General features: G+C 51.7%; 1 protein-coding gene across 1 annotated transcript; it reads left to right on the top strand.

The window, feature by feature from the left end:
• The first annotated feature begins 462 nt into the window (after window positions 1-462).
• Window positions 463-9,345, top strand: TOB2 (transducer of ERBB2, 2). The gene is given in 3 exon segments (XM_043562722.1): window positions 463-998; window positions 7,993-8,499; window positions 8,502-9,345. Coding segments are annotated over 2 exon segments (1,005 nt in total). The 5' UTR covers window positions 463-998; window positions 7,993-8,093; the 3' UTR covers window positions 9,101-9,345.
• Window positions 9,346-21,060: the final 11,715 nt, after the last annotated feature.

Raw genomic sequence — 21,060 nt, 5'->3', positions numbered from 1 at the left:
GAGGGACTCGCCAAGGTGCCCTGGAGTAACGGGTTGGGCGACCGTCAGCGCCTGGGCAGGTGTAGGGCCCAAGCCACGGAAGTTGGGGGGAGAGAGTTACCCCTCCCCGCGACATCCATTCATCCAACACGTCTGAAGTGAACAACTTGGTTCCAGTTCAGGCCCCTGCCCTCCCGGAGCTCGCTGTCTACCTGGGGAGAAACACTGTACCCAATAAGCACACTTTCAAAGTGATCTGGGGCATGAAGAAAATAACTGTGGCACGGCGCTGTGATGGGGAGGGGAAGCGGGCAGCGTTACAGGCCGGCCAAAGGCAGCTTTGCTGGCGTCTGGGCTGGGATCTGAGTGAGAAGAGGCCGGCCACGGGACGGCGGGCGAAAGGGGGTCGCAGAACACCCCCGGGTGGCACACGGAGCTTCGGGCCGCGCTGCGCGAGGGGTTAGGCCTCCGGCGTGCTGAGAAGTAGTCCCGGCTCGGCGCCCGGCCCCGCCCCTGCAGGGCGGAGGGACGCATCACGCAGGGGTGGGGAAGCCGGATCCATGCGCAGGGTTGCTAAGGGTGAAACTTTTCATTGACTTTGCTCACTTCGGGCCGGGGCGCGGGAAGGTGCGGGTCGTTGCCGGAGAGAAGCGAGTGGCTCGGGCGACGCGGGGCCAGAAGGGCAGGACCGCCCGCTGGCCAGAGCCCGGACCGTCCTCCGCCCTGCGACACGAGCCGCCCTTCGGTCCGACATCCCCGCGCCGTCGCCGCCGGCCGGCCCGCCCGCCTTCCGTCCCCCCTTGGCCGAGCCTGACCTCCAAAAAGCTGAAAGAATTATTATTGAGAATCATACCCCCAAACTCCCTTACTTGCTCCCAACCTTCAACGAAGAAAAAGACCCATCAGCCTCCGGCCCGGCGGCGCCCGGGAAGGAAGAAAGAACGACCACCGTACCGCGCCCCGGACTACCCTGGAAGGGAGAAGCCACCCTGAACCGCCCCGCCGCCGCGGAGACCCGAGTGAGTGCGTGGGGGGCGTGCGGGCGGGGGAACCCTCGAGACGCCTTCCTTCACCTCGGTCCCACTCCGCTCTTCGCTTTGCTGGACGCTGCACGTTGCTGTCGCGCCCCCACCCTGACGACTGGCCAACATTTTCCTTTCTCTTTCCACCTCCCCTGTAGAACCCCCCCCCCCCGTTTCCCCCGGTGCTCCTCTCTAGGTTCGGAGTGTGGCCCCCTCCTGGGTGGGGTGCATTTCCTCCCCTCTCCGCCTCCCTCAGTTCTTCATATCGTAGAGACGCGGTAGATTTTTCCTTGATCTCCCCCCCCCCCCCAAAAAAAAACATAACTTCCGCCACCATTAAATGAATCAGGAAAGAAGGGGACCCAGGCCTTGTTTTTCTGCTTCTTGTCCCGTGTGTGGGGAAGGGGGTGGTCATAATTAATAGGGTTTATTTCTGGGCCTGTGGAGCCGAGAGGTGGAAGGTGGACATCCCCTTTTGGACCGGTCAGTGGTGACTGTCTCCTGGCCGCTGAACCAGAATTCACCATTTTGGCCTGAGCTCTTTATCCTCTTTAGTGTTTTAAGGGAAAACTGTGCAGGGAGGGGGTAAGTACCTTTACAGCAATACCAAGTGAGTGGATTCTGATTGATCCTGGTGAGGTACCTGGGAGGAAGAGCCCTACTTTTAAGCTCCTTCCCCTCGTGTCCAGAGGATGGACTGTGCCCTTGAACAGAGAGGTGGGGGGAGGAGGGGCAGCTGGCAGGGCTTTTCCCACCCCGCAGAAGAACCAGAACCCTACAAAGTAGGCTTCAGGTTGGACCAGCGAAGGGGTTCTTGGGTGCCTGCTCAGTATCTTAACCTTTCTTTTTCTCCTTCCTGTCCACCCTACCCTGGGAGTGAGTCCCTCATCTTTGATTTTCCAGCAGAAAAGCACTGCTATTGCTTTCTTGGGCGCCTGCCCCATCCCCCTCTTAAGCAGTGGGAGAAAGAAGCTTGTGTGGGAGGGAGGATTAGGGAGGTTTAACACTGTTGGGGAGCTTTGCCGAGGATCTGGTAAGTCTGGTCATAGAGCAGGCCTTGCAATGGGAGGGGACTCACAAACAATTTCAAGTATTAGAATATGTTGTTCAAGTGTCAGATGTACGGTTTTTCCTTTCCTGCCCAGGAACCTTTTCCCATTTCCCTGGCTGGGTCTAGTTACTCTGAGTTGGATTAAAAGAGGGGTGAGGCTTGGGCCCTGCTGGCTTGGGGCCTTTTGATTGTCGGCCCGGCTCCTCCCCGCAGCTTAACTGGGAATTTCTTTGGCTGAGAGGACGGGAGAACTGGGTTTAGTTCCTGCCTTCCCTGGCTCTGGGGTCCTGGAGCTGAGCCCGCTGGGCATTAAGTGAAAAGGCTTTTTTTTTTTTTTTTCTTTTTTTCTTTTTTTTCTTTTTGAATTCACTGTCCCTACAGCAACTCCACAAGGAGACCACCCAGCCCAAGGAATACAGATTAAGTGGCAGTGTTGGGTGAGGCGCCGGGGGGGTGGAGGGGGGGGGAGGGGGGATGGGAGGGGTGACCTTTATCTGTCCCACCCACCGCCTTCACCCGGAAAAAAACTCACTAGGAGATCTTTAATTCAACAGTCATGAGAGGCAGTGAAGAAAAAGAGGAAGGGGTGGGGAGAATTCAGCCTTACTTGAGGCCAAGACGCGAATACAGTGGGGTGGTACAATACGAGGAGTAGGCCTTATGGGTAGAATTTATATAAAATGTATTAGGCGGTGGGCGGGGTGGGGGGGCGTCCGCCCCAGCGCGCATGTGCATCGGAAACTTTTCCTCGGTTCTCGGGACCTCGGCCAGCTCCCCTTACCGGGCATGCGTGATTAGCTGGCTGAACCTTCGCAAAGCACGCAGGGAAGTGTAGTGTACACAGAAAGTAGGTCACTTGCTCCAACGTGAGTATGAGGTTTCTGAGGACTACAATTCCCAGGGTACAGAGCGTGCCTTCGCTGCCGGCCTACGTTGGAATTACAGTGAAATCTTCCTGGCTTCGGAGTAATGGAGTGCCCCAGAAAGGGCCTTCTTAGTCTGAAGAGTTGGGCTTGCACAGTCCATGTTTGAGGGACATGGTGGAGACTCTGGCTGGGGTATTGCGGTCAGTCAGCCCAAGTCCTGGAAGCCCTTCAACCATACCCGCCGGTCCTGTCATTGCGGGGTGGGGCCGGGCGGTCCCACTGAGCCGGCTCTCCTGGGCATCCGGTTTGTGGCACCTGCTGGCCTTGTCAAAACTGAGGGCCCCTCCTCCCTGACTCCTCTCTCCAGACTCTTTTCAGTTTCTTTTGAATCTGATAGCGCTTCAGTTGTAGGACTATTCCGATGTTAGGGCTTGAGGTGCCTGGATTTTTTTTTTTTTTTTTTAAATGTTTACTGATTTTTGAGAGACAGAGAGAGACAGAGTGCAAGCCGGGGAGGGGCAGGGAGAGAGAGGGAGACACAGAATCTGAAGCAGGCTCCGGGCTCTGAGCTGTCAGAGCAGAGCCCAACTCGAGGCTCTAACCCAAGAAGCCTGAGATCATGACCTGAGCCCAAGTTGGACACTTAACAGACTGAGCCACCCAGGTGCCCAAGGTGCCTGGATATTTTTATAGGTTCTCGTGGTTTAGGGACCTGAGGATTTCTGTCACCATTATCCCTCCTTTTCCTCTTTAAACGTAGCTGCTTTTCTTCATAAAAATCCTCCATAGCATATTTGTCGTAAGTTCTTTCTGGAATCACCATTACCACATCACTGACTGCAGCAGCCGCCTTTCTTACCTCATTTTTGTCCTTAAGCACTCTTTAAAACACAAGTCAGCACAAGGGATCTGAACCAGAGATTAATTTTGCTGTTGGAAATAAAAAGTGAAGGAGAATAAGAGTCTAACGGAATTTGGACAGAATTTACTCTCACTTTTTCAACTTTCTAATATATTAACAAAAGATAGATTTTGCTATTGTTAAATACTTAGCATTGGATTTGGGGGGGGTGTTTGCTTGGGTTTGTTTTTACTTTTACTTTTTGCCACCGTTCTGTCCTTTTGCACGTGAGTGAGGGTTGGAGGAGATCTTCGAGTCCTTCCTTGCCTCCTAAATCTACTTGTTCCTTGTGTCGAAGAGTAGTTATTGCCAAGCTTTCTAATCTTACCACATTTTTATGAATATTTTATATATAAGCTCTAGAATTTGCCCATAGCCTTAAAAAAAAAAAAAAGAACAAACTCATCTGATTGGTCATTCTTATCTTTAAAGACAAGACAGCATCAGTGCTTTAATCCTCTGTTCCATAAGCTTCTTGAAGTCAAAATTAGAGCCTGAGCTGATAGAGCAGAAAATCTCATTCTGGTTGTCCAGCATTTTTGAAAGGTTCCACCCCACAGCCATCTGGCCTGTCCTGTTCTCCAATTAAAGAGGCAAAGACGGCATTATGTGCTTCCTTATTTGTGTAGCAGCATCACTGAGGTATAAATTGGTGTGCAGCTTTAGTTGCTTATGCTGCAGAAAATGGTTAGCTAGGCAGGGCTGATGACAGTGGTTCTATTGTATTTTGGGGTGGGAGGCTTATTTCCCAATGACTTTGGCCTGCATTTAAAATGCTCCCATTTTGGGGCACCTGGGTGGCTCAGTCGGTTAAGCGTCTGACTTCGGCTCAGGTCATGATTTCGAGGTTCCTGAGTTTGAGCCCCACGTCAGGAGCTGTCAGCACATGCTCATGCTGTCTCTCTCTCCCCCCAAAATAAATAAACAATAAAATTGTTTTTTTTAATGTTTACTTATTTTTGAGAGACAGACAGAGCATGAGAGGCGGAGGGGCAGAGCTAGAAGGAGTCACAGAATCCAAAGCAGGCTCCAGGCTCTGAGCTGTCAGCACAGAGCCCAACACGGGGCTCAAACTCACAGGCTGTGAGATCATGACCTGAGCTAAAGTTGGACGCTTCACTGACTGAACCACCCAGGCGCACACCCACTTTTTTTTTTTTTTTTTTTTAGTTTATTTTTGAGAGAGAGAGAGAGAGAGAGACAGAGCACTAGCAGGGGAGGGGCAGAGAGAAAGAAGGAGAGAGAGACACACAATCTGAAGCAGGCTCCAGGCTCCGAGCTGTCAGCACGGAGTCCGACATGGGGCTTGAACCCACAAGTGGTGAGATCATGACCTGAGCCAAAATTGGACAGTTAACTGACTGAGCCACCCAAGCACCCCCCAAAAATTTTTTTAATGCTCCCATTTGGGCGCCTGGGTGGCTCAGTCAGTTAAGTGTCGACTCTTGATTTTGGCTTAGGTCATGATCTCATGGTTCATGAGTTGAAGCCCCACGTCAGGCTCTGTGTTGTCAGCAAAGGGATTCTCTCTCTGTCCCCTCTTTCTGCCCCTCTCCTGCTCATGCTCTCTCTGTCTTTCCTCTCAAAATAAATAAATAAATAAACTTAATACATAAATAAAAATGTTTTTAAAAGTAAAACAAAATGGTCCCATTGTGAAGATGAACTTTTAAGGGGAAGTTAACTTGGAAGTTACATATGCAGTAAAGTTTGAGGAGGCCTAGAGAGGTGTAGGAGGCCCCTTGGTCTGCTATACCAAGAGGCCATGTGGTGCTTTGGGAGAAGAGTCACGTCATATTTAAGTCTGTTTTACTTTTAAAAACACTTTGAAAACCTTGTCTTTAACTCAAGGCCTATTCTTGGGAACCATTGCCAACTTGCTTCACACCTTTGTAATCTCCTCCATGTAGGACACCTCTGGTGGCCGCTATGGCCCTTACAGACTTCCATTCCTGGAGGCTAGCCTTGCATCTGGTGATGAACGCAATCCTTACCAACAGAAGACCCTCTACCGTTACCTTTTTTTTTTCCTCTTTTAACCTAGAAGGACTCTGTTGACTTGGCATGTGACCCTCTGCTCAGACCTGAAATGAGGGTGGGATAGACTCGTAGCCAGTGTTATGTGATGCTCCAGATTGATCCAGTGCTGCTTCTCTGATACTCACCCCAGAGAGCTTTTGCCTGAGGATCCAGTCCTAACAGTACCCCTAGGAGCCATGGCCCCAGTCCTGAGAATTACAAGGAAGTAAGCCGGGGCAGGTGTTCAGAAAACTTAGGATCCTCAAATGAAGAATTAGCAACTGATTATTCTCTGCTGGACCCAGAAGGGATTTATATTTATTTATTTACTTAAAAAAAATTTTTTAAGAGCGACTCTTTTAATTTTTTTAAATGTTTATTATTGAGAGAGAGCATGAGTGGGGAGGGGCAGAGGGGGCAGAAGGGGACAGAGGATCCTAAGCAGGCTCGCACTGACAGCAGTGAACCTGACGCGGGGCTCAAACTCACGAACCGTGAGATCATGAACTGAGCCGAAGTTGGACACTCTACTGAGCCGTGCAGGCGCCCCTATTTACTTACTATTTTAAGTAGGCTCCAAGCTGCACATGGAGCCCAAGGTGGGACTCAAACTCATGACCCTGATATCAAGACCTGAGCTGAGATCAAGAGTGAGACACTTAATCAGCTGAGCCACCAGTCACCACCAGAAGGGATTTTAATCAAAATCTAGCCCCACATCTATCACAGGGCAAAGATGCCCTTGATGGATCATGGATTAGTCTTGTCTCTGTGCTGAGCTCAGCAGCACATTCTCACCCAGAGGCTTGGCTAGAAACATGTTCTGGCCCTGCTGAACCTCGAAGGTGGTCCTTTTCAGTCTTCTCACAGCATGAGCCTGGAGCTGCCCTTGTGGAGAAAGTGGGACTAGGATCACTGGCTCTCGGGACTTTACAGATCATCTTCCTGAGACACGAGGCTGGCCCATACCTCAGAAATAAACCTTTTTGACCTCTGTGGGAGCTGGCTGTGAGAGAATCCCAAAATAACAATCTGAGTGTTTATCTTGGGCTGTCTCCTCCCCGGGGATCTCCAAACACTTGATAAATCCAATCCGATGCCAAGGACAGGTGGTCAGACAGTCCCCAGGAGACTGAGTGATGATGGGTCCCCAGCTGGAGACTGCAGGGTGATGGAAAATTTCTTCTCTTTGCTGCCCTCATCACCTGCACTCCAGCCAGAAGTGTAGAGATTCCCTCCGGCCACACCAGTGCTGTTCTTAAGGATTTTTTGGCCTACAGGGCTTTGCTTCCCTCTCATTTCCTCTGCTTCCCTGGGACGGCCCCCTCGTCAGCGTTCCCTTGTTGGTCCACACCTCTAGTTAATGCAGGTCTTGACTTCTTCCTAGGGATCATGTTCTCGTCTCCATTCTCGGAGACGGCCTACACGGAAATGCACCTTTTGGTTACGCTGTGGCGTTCTTGCATCAGTTCTGCAAACCAAGAGTGAGCCAGAGGGCGTACATACTCAGGGAGCCCAGGATGACAAATTGGATGTGACTGGAGTCCAAGCCCCCACTGAAAAGTTGGCAGTGCTGCTTCCTGTTCAGTGATCTGTATCCCTTTCCATTTAAGGAGAAAAACTAAGGATTTTACACTTATATCTTGGCCTGTGACAGTTTGGGAGCACGACTTCACCAAGATGTTACAGAGATACATTAGCAAGAGCCTTCTCTTCTCCAGCTGAATTAGGGGCTTCTTTTTTTTTTTTTTTAAATAGCAGTTGTATAGTGTGACCCGGCTTCTCAAAATAGTGGAAGCCACAGCACTCCTTTAAAATTACTTGAATTCCTTTAGAATTTCTTTAGAATTACTTGAAAAACAGTAGCTCATTTTATCAAGTCTTTACTAGCTACCAGGTTCGGCATAAGACAGTTGACATCTTTGAGCTAACTTCATCTCCATGATGACCTTATGTTACTGATGAAACTAAGGCTGAGAAAAAAGTGGCTCGCTCTCAGTCACACAATTAAGCTGGTCACTGGTGGAGCAGAAAATGGGACCCTGAGTATATGTGGCCCGAAGCTGGTGCTTTTGTGCCTTTTGCCATTGAACCCCCTACCCTCTGGGCTTTCTGCATAATCTACTCATGATGCCCTTTGTTCTCATTTCTCAGAGCTCTCTGGAGCCCAAGGCTGCCTATCTTACGTCTCCTGCCACTGCCCTTGGTTTGCACTCTTGCCGTGAGCTGACTCGCCACCTAGGAGAGCAAGGACCATGCAGCTGGAGATCAAAGTGGCCCTGAACTTTATCATCTCCTACTTGTATAATAAGCTGCCCCGGCGCCGGGCAGACCTGTTTGGGGAGGAGCTCGAGCGGCTCTTGAAAAAGAAATATGAAGGCCACTGGTACCCTGACAAGCCACTGAAGGGCTCTGGCTTCCGCTGTGTTCACATCGGGGAGATCGTGGACCCCGTGGTGGAGCTGGCCGCCAAGCGGAGCGGCCTGGCAGTGGAGGATGTGCGGGCCAATGTGCCTGAAGAGCTGAGCGTCTGGATCGACCCTTTCGAGGTGTCCTACCAGATCGGTGAGAAGGGGGCAGTGAAAGTGCTGTACCTGGATGACAGCGAGGGCTGTGTTGCACCAGAGCTGGACAAGGAGTTCAAGAGCAGTTTCAACCCTGATGCCAGGTCTTCGTGCCCATCGGCAGCCAGGACAGCTCCCTTTCCAACTCCCCGTCACCATCCTTCGGCCAGTCACCCAGCCCCACTTTCATCCCCCGCTCCGCCCAGCCCATCACCTTCACCACTGCCTCCTTCGCTGCCACCAAGTTTGGCTCCACCAAGATGAAGAAGGGGGGTGCGGCAGCAAACGGCGGGGGCATGGCCGGCGGCGGGGCAAGTGGCCAGCAGCCTCCCCAGCAGCAGCCCCGCATGGCCCGCTCTCCCACCAACAACCTGCTGAAGCACAAGAGCCTCTCTTTGTCTCTGCACTCGCTGAACTTCATTGCGGCCAACCCGGCCCCTCAGTCCCAGCTCTCCCCCAATGCCAAGGAGTTCGTGTACAACGGGGGCTCTCCCAGCCTCTTCTTTGATGGGGCTGATGGCGGGGGCAATGGGGCCGGCACGTGCAACAGCAGCGGCTTCGACGTGGCCCAGGTATTTGGAGGCAGCACCAACAGCCTCTTCCTGGAGAAGACCCCCTTCGTGGAAGGCCTCAGCTACAACCTGAGCACCATGCAGTACCCCAGCCAGCCCTTCCAGCCGGTTGTGCTGGCCAACTGACCGCCCACCTGCCACGGGGCCAGGAGCGCCCAAGACCACAGAAAAGAGAAAGGAAAAGAAAGGCCAAAAAAAGAGGAAAAGAAAAATACACAAAAAGATTTCCAGTCTTCGCACTCTGGCTTCTAGAAAAAAGATCCGGTCCGGGCATGGAGTGGGAGGGGGCTCCTGAAGCACCGAATCTGTTTAACTCAACCCCCTGCTGCTTTCCTGCCTGCCTCTGATTTATTTGATTGGTTTGGGTTTTATATTTTTTCTTTTTTTTTTTCTTTTTTCTTTCTTTCTTTTTTTTTTTTTTTACATGTAGTTTTCTATATAACATCTTTAATTAGTGGCTTCCTGTGCTAAGAATGGTCCAGATGTGAATTGCTGCTCCCTGTTCCCTCCCTCCCTCCCTCCCTCACACTGTTGAGGATCGCGTGTCCTCTCTCACAGGGAAGGAAGAGCCGGAAGAGGCGCAGCTGGGGCCTGACCCTGCCCAGAGCAGGGAGAGGCTGCCTTGTGTCACTGCCTCTATCACCCAGCTATCCTTTTACTCAAAGCCATCCAACCTCAGAGGGCCTTCTTGGGCCCTGCCACCCAAATAGGCCTGACCCCCGCACCCACCCCCCCTGCCTCTCAGGCCTGAGACACGGGGAGCTGCTGACTGGCGACTTGACACCCTCCCACTAGAGCTGATGTCTGTGACTCCAGGTAGCAGTCTGTCTGGTGGAACTGCTTTCATCTCTGTCCTGTGTTCCCAGGCCACCATCCCCATCTGGCTCGGACTGTCATCATGGCCCTGGAGACCCATCCGTTGACACATGTGGCTCTTCATGCAGCCCCTTGTTCCCGGGGCCTGAGGTTGTGGGTAACGGGGCGGGGGGGGCAGGTGTGGGTGTGTGTGCTCGCGCGTCCATGTGCGTGGTTTGCTGTCCTGTTTTAAAGGATTCCAAGCCATGTGAAACTCCCCCCCCCCCCCCCCCCCCCCCCCCCCCCCCCCCCCCCCCCCCCCCCCCCCCCCCCCCCCCCCCCCCCCCCCCCCCCCCCCCCCCATGATTCCAGGTTGCAGCAAGTGCTTATTTATGTAGGAGGTTGGGGAATGGGCCGGGCGGGTGGTCAGTCCTTTTGTAGGGTGGGTCATGTGGTGGGGTGAGACTGCGGCTGAGCCTAAGACACTCCCAGGGGAAAATACTGCAGAAGGAACTGGTTTCCAGACTGCGGAGGGATCTGCACTTTTGTTTTTGACCAAAAAAAAAAAAAAAGAAAGAAAAAAAAAAAAGAAAAGAAAGAAAAAAAAAGGGTTAGCTGTGAGGGGCTGAGGGAATACCAGCCCCTGATGCCTAAGAGAAGTCCCTGGACTCAGATCCTCCTATTTGGTGACCTTAACCCAGGGTGGGAGCCGCTCACCTGAGCACCCTGGAGGGGGGGTGGGAGTTTGGGTCAGTGCCTACAGTGGGCAGTCCTGAGCCTTCAATTGAGACTAATTAGTCTTTTGGTTGTAGATGTTATTTTAGTATGTTTCTGCCCCTGCCTGCATGAGAACTTCTTGGTACCTCTTGGCATCCCCTCTTACTGGCTGACCCGGTCCCACTTGGCCTTGATGCCGTGAGGAGTGGTTTCCCGGGTAGGCCAGGTTGGACAGGCATTTGACTATGGCAGGCGGTGTGTGTGGATTCTAAGAGAGCACCAGCTCCTGCCTCTGCCAGAAGAGGAGATGTTTCTCTCACCCAACCCTAGTGAACCAGCTTTCACGCGCTGATGCTTTGGCTGGTGGGCCACATGGCGGCAGGGCCCCCGTCACCAAAAAGTACCAAAGCCCTTGGCACCCCACCCCACCCCCACCTCCTCAGTGACCCCCCCCAAGTGGGCAACCGCTGTGGCAGTGGGTCCGGCCCAGACAGACACTGCCAGCCTCCCCTCCCTGCAGTGGGCACCAGCTCTACCTCCCCCAGCGGGGCAATGCCCTGGCTCCTCAGCCCGGTATCCTCTGTCCCCTATGCTTCTCAGGGGCCAGCCCCATCCGGGCCACCCTCTCCCTAGCCCTCAGCTCCCGCGCAAGTGACAGGCCCAGGCAGATCGCTGCTCTCTGGGAAAGGTTGGATGCTGCCTTATTTATGCCCTCTTCCAGCCCCCCTTTCCCTCACTCACGTGCACAGGTACCTACCACCCCCCAGTCAGCTTGTTTCTCACCACATCTAGGGAGAGGGGGAGACCGACCCCTTAGTGTCTTTTGAAATACGGAGAAAAATGTTTGTTCAGGAGCATGGCTCCAGTGCTGGACTCTTGGGCCCGGTTCAGTCTGTCTCGTCTCAGATCTAGGCATTTTTGCTTCAATTTTATTTTTTTTAAGGAAACAAAAACAAAACTCTGCACTAATTTACCTGGTTTCGTAGGAAAACTTTTTTTTTATTTTTTACATTTTTTGGTGTCCGTTTGTATTGAATAATTTGCTACATTTGTAAAATGTAAGAGGTATATATAATATATGTATATTTCTAACGTAAAAAACGTAATTTTTTTCTTTTCGAGATTTTTTCTTAAGAGGAGAGAAACGATATTTTTTCAGGAAAAACAAACTTTAAAATAAAAAAAGAGGAGAATTAAACCTATTTCTCCCCTTTCCCCATCCTCTCTCTGTCTGTCCCTCTTTCCCAGGAATAAATCAAAAGGTGGATCGTCTTGTAAAGAATGTAAACTCTTAGTCCAGAATGATGTATTTTTCTCGATGCAGTGAGCTATAGATTCTCTAGTTTGACCCCTAGGGATGGGAAGGAGGGCATTGAGGCAACGTGGAGAGGAGCTTGGGGGAGCAGGGTAATGAACTTGTTTTCTTTAGTGAAGGAGGAATACAATCAAGCGTTTTGTATTCAGAATGTTGTGCAATATTTTGGAATGGGACATTGGTGTGTTTAGAGATTTAGTTTAAAAACAAAACAAAAAGATTGATCAAATCTGTACAGTTTATATTGTTCCAGATTTTTTTAAGTTTGTATTAAAAGCATGATATATAATAGCCTTCTGCTTGCTCCTGGCTTGTTTTATTCGGGGGCCCCTCTTAGGATGGAGAACGTGGGAGCAACCCAGCCTCCGCTGGCTTCAAGAGACCGTTGGTCCTCCTGACTTGACCCCTTAGGAGGGCCCACGTGCCACAGGCCCCTTTTGACCACCTGTCCCATCAACCCAGGATGTGGAGTCCCCACTTCCAAGGGTTCTTTTCCACTGGAAGTAGGCTCCCCGAGGTTGGGAACTGCCCAGGCTCCCTCTGCTGATAGGTTGTGGAGCCAGTACTGGCAACAGAGCCCTGAGAACAGGATAACTTCATGGCTTTTTTAGGAATGGCCTATTCCTCGGAGGCCGAAGGAGGGATCAGCCTCCAGCCTGCTCTAGATCTAGTATTTGCCGACCTCAGACCGCTAGACCCTTAGAGGTGGGTAAGGATGAGAAGAGCCACCTAAGTCTGGTTCTGTCCAAAAACCTGGTTCTTGGATTCTGGCCCTTCTCTTGGCTGGGCAGTTCCAGAGCCTGGGGCTGGGGAAGAACTCAGCCACCTCCTCCCCGCAGGGCCGGCCTGTATAATGCCGTGCATCACCGGGGAAACCACTTCCTTTGGGTACCTCCCTGGCCGGCCGTGGCCCCCAAGTTGAAGAGGGCATCCAGGTATTCAATGAATCTTTGACCCTCATAGCAACCTGGGGATAGAGGTGTTACCTCCACAGTACAACTGAAAACAGGGCTCTGAGGTGGATTACCTGCTCAATTCACGAGACTAGTACAATGGGAAGCTGGAATAGTGTGTAACATTTTCACGTAGAGTCGTGAGAACTGCTATAGAAGTGTAACACTGGTAGAGGGGACAGGAGGGTGGACCTTGCCACTTCAAGGCCGGGACAGGGGGCGGGCAGTTCTGGGACATCAGTGGGATGGGGGTCTCCTCCGGTGCCCTGCTTCCCAAACTGGCCAGCACTGATCCCTCCCTATCTGAGTGTGTGAACTAGGCCTAGAAGCTCTCGGGCCAGACCCCGAATCTCTACACGGGGTCCCAGGAGCTCTTGCTGTCTGGCCCCTCCACGGGCCACTTTTCCACAGAGCCTGTCAGGCAGAGGGAGGCCCCTGCTCGGGATGCCCAGGCCTTTGCCAGCCGGAAGTCCGCTCCCAGGGGTCCCACTTTCCTGCTGGGAGAAGCCCAGCCTCTCCCTCTGACCCTGTGTACAGGCTACCCATCCACCTGGGGGCCCCGGGGCCCCTTGCACACTCATTTCTATTTATGCTGATATAAAGCATCTAGCACAGGTCTTGCCATAGCAGGTACCCGTGGTCCCCATTCCCATTCCCTGCACATGTGCCAGAGCTGACCTGCCTGAGGGAGCCCCGGCTCAGTGCCGAGACCGCCTCCTGGGTCGAGAGAATGGTAATTCCAGATTCACACAACCCCCCAAATTCTCCACGGCACGGGCAAAGAAAGGATTTCTTCATACATTCATGCCTTCATTTATTCACTAAATGCTCACTGGCTCTTGAGGGGTGGAGTGCGGGGAAAGGGCTGCCTGGGGTCCCTGCCCTACCACAGAGAAAAAGCATTCATTCTGGTACACTCAGCTCCTCGGGAAGAAGGCACATTTATTCACGTGACAAACCTTCCGTGAACACCCACTGTCCACCCCGGGAGCACAGGTGAGACAGTTACAGGACAGGTGAGCCCAGGGTGGGTGAGAGCTGAGGGATCAGGAGGCGAAGAAAGCACAAGTTAGCCAGGAAGGAGAAAAGCAAGGCCAGGCCCCTCCCCAGGGAGCCATCTGGGCAGAGTCACCTCTACTCCCTTTTAGAAGACGCAAGTTCTACTCCCGCCCGCGCTGCTCGCTCGCTGGTGGACCTCCATTCAAACCATTTCACCTCCTCTGGCTCCTCAGTTCCCTCACTTCTAAAATGGGGATAATTGTACTACCCGTGAAAATTAAATGAAATAATGAGTGGAAAATGCTAAGCACAGTGGCTGGCCCAGACTAAATGGCAAGTGTCACTTTCTCCATCGGGGCCATTATTGTCCATCCTCGAACACCACCAGCCAGCCCAGTCCCGGAGGCTTCCTTGCATCAGCAAACAGGCCAAAACCCAACCCCGCCAGCAGCAGGACCCGGCAGCTCGGGCACAAAAGGAAACTCCATCCTTGGAGCAGAGGCTAGGCCGGCCCCTGCTCTGCCCTCTGCCAAGGTGGGAAGCTGCTTGTCTCCTGGCGATGTCCCTCTCCCCCATACTACAAAGTACGCTGACTGCCCCTCATCCTCTCCGGGGACCCAGCCTTCAGCCTTGGGCTGCGGCGGGCCTTTGACCTGCGTCCCGAAACCTCCTGGGAGTTTCTCTCTGGAGAACAGATGGGCGGGTGGGTGTGAGTCATGGCGGCAGGAGAACTCTGCTCTGTTGGTCACTGCCTGCCTGAGTCAGTGGCCGCCCATAGGCCAAGGGGATGCCACTGTCTGGTCCTCGCGACTGCCACCTCCCCGAGTGAGTCAGGGGCAGAGGGGCACACTCCCCCCCTCCCCCGCTCCCCTCCCCCCGCCCCTGGGCCTGGCCAGTTTGGCCAAGTCCTGCCTGGGCAGGGCCTAAGACAGGCTGGGACCAGCCAGGAAGTCTCCAAGCCTCTGGGCAACAGCAACCTACTGATCCACTGGTTTTTAATTTGGGGAATTTCACAGCCAGCAAGAGAAGTGGGCTCTCAGACCTCACAGCTGCTCACTTTCCTTTTAACCTTGAACATCTCTCTTCCCTCTTGACGGCTGTCCCACTTGTACAACAAGGGATAGCAAGGGGTGCCTGGGTGGCGCAGTCAGTTAAGCAACTGACTTCGGCTCAGGTCATGATCTCACAGTTCGTGGGTTCAAGCCCCGTGTCAGGCTCTGTGCTGACAGCTCAGAGCCTGGAGCCTGCTTCCGATTCTGTGTCTCCCTCTCTCTCTGCCCCTCCCCCACTTGTGCTCTGTCTCTTTCTCAAAAATAAATGCAAAAAAAATTAAAACAACAACAACAACAACAAAGGATAGCAAAGCGAGGCCCCTGGCCACTTAGGCCACTCAGGCTGGTCCCTGGGTCAACACTTCTTCTTCCTGCCTCGGTGGCTCCCAAGACCCGAGGGAGGGCCCCATGCCATAGCACGTTTCCCAGGGAGGGAGGGAAGACGAATAGACTGAGTCCTGGGCAGGACCGCATGGGTCCTGGCTGACACACACACTGCTCGCAGGCACAAGGACATAAGAACGCCGCTGGGTGGTGGCAGGGCTGAGTAAAGAGAAGGGCTGTGGAGCAGAGACCTGGCCCAGGCAGCCAAACAGCTGCGTCCTCTGGCTAGCTCGACCCTGAGTCGCTCTACTCAACATGTAATATTCACCGTACACCATGGAGCCTCCGTAAGTCCTGGACACTGTTCCAGGCATGAGGAAAATAAGGGCAAACAGCAGAAAAAAATCCCTGCTCTTCTAAAGGTGATGTTCTAGGGGCACCTGAGTAGCTCAGTTGGTTAGGTGTCCGACTTCGGCTCAGGTCATGATCTTGCAGTCTGTGAGTTCGGGCGAAGCATCGGGCTCTGTGCTGACTGCTCGGAGCCCGGACCCTGTTTCGGATCCCGTGTCTCCCTCTCCCTGTCTGCCCCTCCCCCACATGTGTTCCGTCTCTCTCTCTCTCTCTCAAAAATAAATAAATATTAAAAAAAATAAAGATGATGTTCTATTAACCACAAACAAATGAGAAAATGTCAGACATCGAGGATGAGCCGTTAAGACAATCGCAACCAGTGATGGTAGCTAGTGACCAAGTGGCTCCTTTAGCTTGGTCAGGGGAAGAAGGGGCTTTCCCAAGGAGGGGGACTCTCAACTTACGATCTGAACTACGAGAGAATTAGCAGAGGGAGCAGCAGAGGGGTCAACCACTTCCAAGGGCAAGGTGGGAACAAGCGTGGTATGCTCAGGCCAAAGAAGTCCTCAGGGCCACATCATGGGCCCTGTGGCCCAGAGGAGGAATTGGGATTTTATCTTAAATGTTAGATTGAAGTCTCTCACCCCCAGGTTGCCCCATCTGTAGCTAGCGACAGACAGAGTAAGACCCTGCTCTCTCACACAGTCGATGAACCTTCCCAGAGCCCCTCCCTTGTGCCAGGCCCTGACCTGGACACAAAGGCCTGGCATGCGGGCCTCCTAGAGGAAGTGTGGATAAGTCTGGTGGTGGAAGACAGACCCAGGTCATTATGACTTCGACACCTTGGTCAGGTCCACGACAGAAGGAAGCACAGGGAGCCACAAGTGCCCAGAGAAGGCTACCACCCAGAGCAGGAAGGCTCTTCAGAGGGCTGACAGAAGCTAGTGAGTGAGGAGCTACGGCACAGAACACAGGCCAAGGGCTCCAGCGGGGGCTGGTAAGATGACACCCAGACTAAGTACCGGGGGGCTCCAGGCAGTCGGTGGCAAGGCGAGGAGAGGACAGGTCTCAGGAGTAGATGGGTGATAGGTGAAGCCACGGGCACAGCAAATGAAGATGGCCCATTCAAGGAGCCACAGAGAGGGGCGCCTGGGTGGCCCAATCGGTTAAGCGTCTGACTTCAACTCAGGTCGTGATCTCTCGGTTTGATGGTTCAAGTCCCGCGTCGGGCTCTGTGCTGACAGCTCGGAGCCTGGAGCCTGCTTCAGAGTCCGTGTTTCCCTCTCTCTGCCCCTCCCCTGCTCGCACTCTGTCTCTCTCAAAGAAAAAAAAAAAAAAAAAAAAGACCACAGAGATATCCCAAAGGCAGAAATATAAAACTAAAACTAAAGACCTCTAAAAGAAAACAGAAAATTTTCATGATCTCGAGTTAGACCAAAGTTCTTAGATATGATTCCAAAAAAAATGATCCATAAAAGAAAAAACTGATAAATTGACTTTATTTAAAAAAAAAACCGGGGCGCCTGGGTGGCGCAGTCGGTTAAGCGTCCGACTTCAGCCAGGTCACGATCTCGCGGTCTGTGAGTTCGAGCCCCGCGTCAGGCTCTGGGCTGATGGCTCAGAGCCTGGAGCCTGTTTCCGATTCTGTGTCTCCCTCTCTCTCTGCCCCTCCCCCGTTCATGCTCTGTCTCTCTCTGTCCCAAAAATAAAAAATAAACTTTGAAAAAAAAAATTAAAAAAAAAAAAAAAAAAAAAAAAAAAAAAAAAAACCAAAACACTTTCCATAGACACTAGTAAGAGAATAAAAAGACAAGCCTCAGACTGGGAGAAAATATTTGCAAATTATATGTATATGCCAAAAATGTTTTATACAGAATCCATAAAAAACTTTCAAAACTCAATTATATCATTTTGCAATATATACCAATATCTAATCATGTCATACAGCTGAAACTAATATAATGTTATAAGTCAATTATATCTCAAAAAAAGAAAAAAAAAAACCATTATAAGAAAACAAACAAGGGGTTCCTGGCTGGCTCAGTCAGAAGAGCATGTGACTCTTGATCTCAGGGTCATGAGTTTGAGACCACGTTCGGTGTAGAGATCACTTTATTATTTTTTTTCAAATGTTTATTTTTAAGAGAGAAAGAGAGTTGGGGAGGGGCAGAGAGCAAGGGAGACCAAAGTTTCAAAGCAGACTCCTTACTGACAGCAGAGAGCTCAATGTGGGGCTTGAACCCACAAAACATGAGATCATGACCTAAACCAAAGTCTGACACTTAACAGACTGAGCCACCCAGGGACCCCAAGTGTAGAGATTACTTTTTAAAAAAATTATATTAAATTAAAAAATTTTAATTTAAAAATTAAAAAAAAAAGCCTAGTAAAAATTGGGCAAAAGATCTGAATAGGCACTTTACAAAGAAGATACATGAATGGTGAATAAACACATGAAAAGCTGTTCAGCATCATTGGTCATTACAAAAATGCAAACTACAGCCATAATAAACACTGCTAAAGCAGCTAACACTTAAAAGACGATAGCAAGTGTTAGTGAAGATGTGGAGGAACCAGTAACTTTCATACACTGCTGGTGGGCATGTAAAATGGTACAACCCCTTTGAAGAATAATTTGGAAGCTTCTTTAGAAGTTAAACACACTCCTACAATGGGATCCAGCCATTCCATTCCTAAGTATTTACCCATAAGAAAAGGGGATGAATGTCAGGACAAAGACTTGTACACAAATGTTCACAGCTGCTTGATGTGTTAGCCCCAGATTGGACAAAACCCAGATGTCCTTCAAGGGGTAAATGGTGAACAAACTCCAGTACATCACACTACGTAATACTCCACAACAATAAAAAGAAACGAACTTTTTTTGGTGTTTTTAGTTATTTTTGAGAGAGACAGAGATAGCATGAGTGGGGAAGGGGCAGGCAGAGAGGTAGAGAGAATCCCAAGCAGGCTCCGCACGCCAGCAGAGACAAATGAGGGGTTCGAACTCACAAAACCACGAGATCATGACCTGATCCAAAACCAAGGGTCGGATGCTTAACCGACTGAGCCGTCCAGGCGCCCCAAGAAATGAACTTCTGATGCATGCAACAACATGAATGAACCTCAAACTATTAAAATGGGTGAAAGATCCAAAAAAAGAAACCCACATATTGTTTGAATCCATTTGTAGAAAATTCTACAAAATGCAAACCTAATCATGTAGTGACAGAAAGCAGATTAGTGGTTGCCTGAGACAGGAGAGGAAGAGGGAAAGAGACAGGAGAAAGGGATTAAAAACGGCAACAAGAAAACTCTTGGGGGTGTTGGATATGTTCATTATCTTGCTTCTGGTGACTAAAAGGCACAGCCAATATTCAATTGCTTGCTCCACAAACATATATTGACCTACTGTGTGCAAAACCCTGTGTTCTTGGCACTGGAGATGCAGCAGGGACAACACAGTCCCTGCCCTCACCAAGGCTCACGTTCTGGTGGGCAAGACCCACAATAAACCTGATAAACAAACAGAAGCCATGTGGAGAAATATCCTCAGGGAAACAGAACGGGCGACAAGGCAGGAACACTAGGTGGGGGCAAGTGAGAGAAGGGGGCTCTGAGCAGACGGCAGTTAAACTAAGACTGGAGGGGTCCCTCTTGTCTCTTGTGCGCCCCCGCCCCTCGGAGACTGCCCCTCCCAGTCGCTGCCCTCCAGCCCCTTCCTGCTCCGCATGGCGCAGCCTCAGCTGGGTTGTGCGGCTTTGCCAGAATCCAGGCCTCTCTCTGCAGCTCAGCTCTCTTAGCCACAAAGTGTGGAAACAGGGTTGAGCCCCCCCACAGTCAGTGCCCTGCCCAAGGGGGCCTCTCGCGTTGGCTCAGCCGGATTTGGAGACAGGCAGAGCAGAAATGCCAACGGTAGGAAAACAGGTTTCTCAGGAGCCCAGCTGGCTTCTCCTGATAGACACCCTGGAGGGCCCACCCCTCTGGATTTAGGGTTGCTTTTTGGAGAGAGGGCGTGGGTTGCAACAGGGGGCACCCCTCTCAAGCAGGGCTCGCGGGGTGGCGGGAGGAGGTGAGGCACTGTCCTGGCCTTTGGGAGGACAGCTCTGGCCTCTTGCTTCTGCCAGGGCGGAGGACAGGCCAGGTTGGCCTGAGGCCCAGAGGGGCAGGGCGGGAGGTCATCAGCCACCGGTAGGGGGGCCTGCTTGGCCCTCTCTCTGGACACAATGTCCTGGACTGCTCCACAACTTGGCTGGCCGACAGGGAACAGTAGCTGGCAGAGGGTACGGGCAGCCGGCCGACTGGGGGTGGGGAACAGCCTGGCCTGAGCAAAGGGCTTCTTCATACAACCTGACCTGCCACCTTGGGCAAGGAGAGGACCAGCTTGTCTGTGAGAGAGACACGGGAGCCCAGTGCCCTGTTGAGGACCTTAGCCATCCTTACCCACCGCGTGCCTTAGTTTCCCCACACCATTCCCAGCTGCCATCACTTGAGCTAAGTCCTACCTAAGTACAGAACCCTGCGGAATGCTGGCCCTGCCCCTTCCTGCCGTGACCTCAGGCAGTTACCACCTCTCTGAGACTCAGATTTTCACCTGAAAAAATGGCACTTACTTCTTTGGGCTGGAACGCAGGGAGAGCATTTAGGATGGTGACCCTCATGCCTCACGGAGAAGCACTTGATGGAATAGTTGGCTATAATTACATTAATAAGCTACAATAACAACCTTTATGTATTGAGGGCTTCCTGTGTGCCAGGAACTTTACCTACATTTCCCCCGAACCCTGCAGCAACCCTGAAGGCAGGTTTTATCACCCTCATTTTAGTTTTTTATTTTTTAATGCTCATCTATTTTTGAGAGAGAAAGAGCGCGAGCCCAGGAGGAGGAGAGAGAGAGGCACACACATACACACAGAATCCGAAGCAGGTTCCAGGCTCTGGGCTGTCAACGCAGAGCCCAACGCGGGGCTCGAACTCACGAACTTCTAGATCATGACCTAAGCTGAAGTTGGGAGCTTAACTGACTGAGCCACCCAGGCGGCCCTATCACCCTCATTTTATATGTGAGAAAACTGAGCTTTAAGAAGCAAAGGAACACAAGCTGATATTAGGAGCAAGTAGCTCCCCACCCCTGTGGGAAAAAGGGTAGGAGTCCAATGAGTAAACCCATGGGAAATCCCTCAGGCCAAGCTGAAGCAGGCAGGGCCTGAGGGGGTTCTAGGAACTCAGCAGCTGAACCCAGAGACCATGCTCACTTTGGCAGAGCCCAAACTACATCCAGATATATGAGCCAAGGTGCCCAGCAAAGGACAGTTGTGGGGAGGGATGTATTCATTCATTTAGCAAATATTGATAGAGGGAAATACAGTCTGGACCGACTGCCAGACTTTGGACTCAGATAACATAACCTGTGAGGTGTGTGTCCTAGAGGTATGGTGACTCCCAGTTTTCCCAATGAAAGTGCTGTGTCCCAGGAAACCCCTCCGTTCAGGGCAAACCAGGACAGTTGGGTCACCCTACCTGGAAGAGTTTACTCCACCTCCTGGCTTCCTCAACCGTAAAAGGACACCAACTTTCACC

The sequence above is a fragment of the Prionailurus bengalensis genome, chromosome B4, assembly GCF_016509475.1.
Source record: "Prionailurus bengalensis isolate Pbe53 chromosome B4, Fcat_Pben_1.1_paternal_pri, whole genome shotgun sequence".
Lineage (NCBI taxonomy): Eukaryota > Metazoa > Chordata > Mammalia > Carnivora > Felidae > Prionailurus > Prionailurus bengalensis.
Note: the sequence above shows the minus strand (reverse complement) of the source record. Positions and strands in the feature narration are given on the sequence as shown.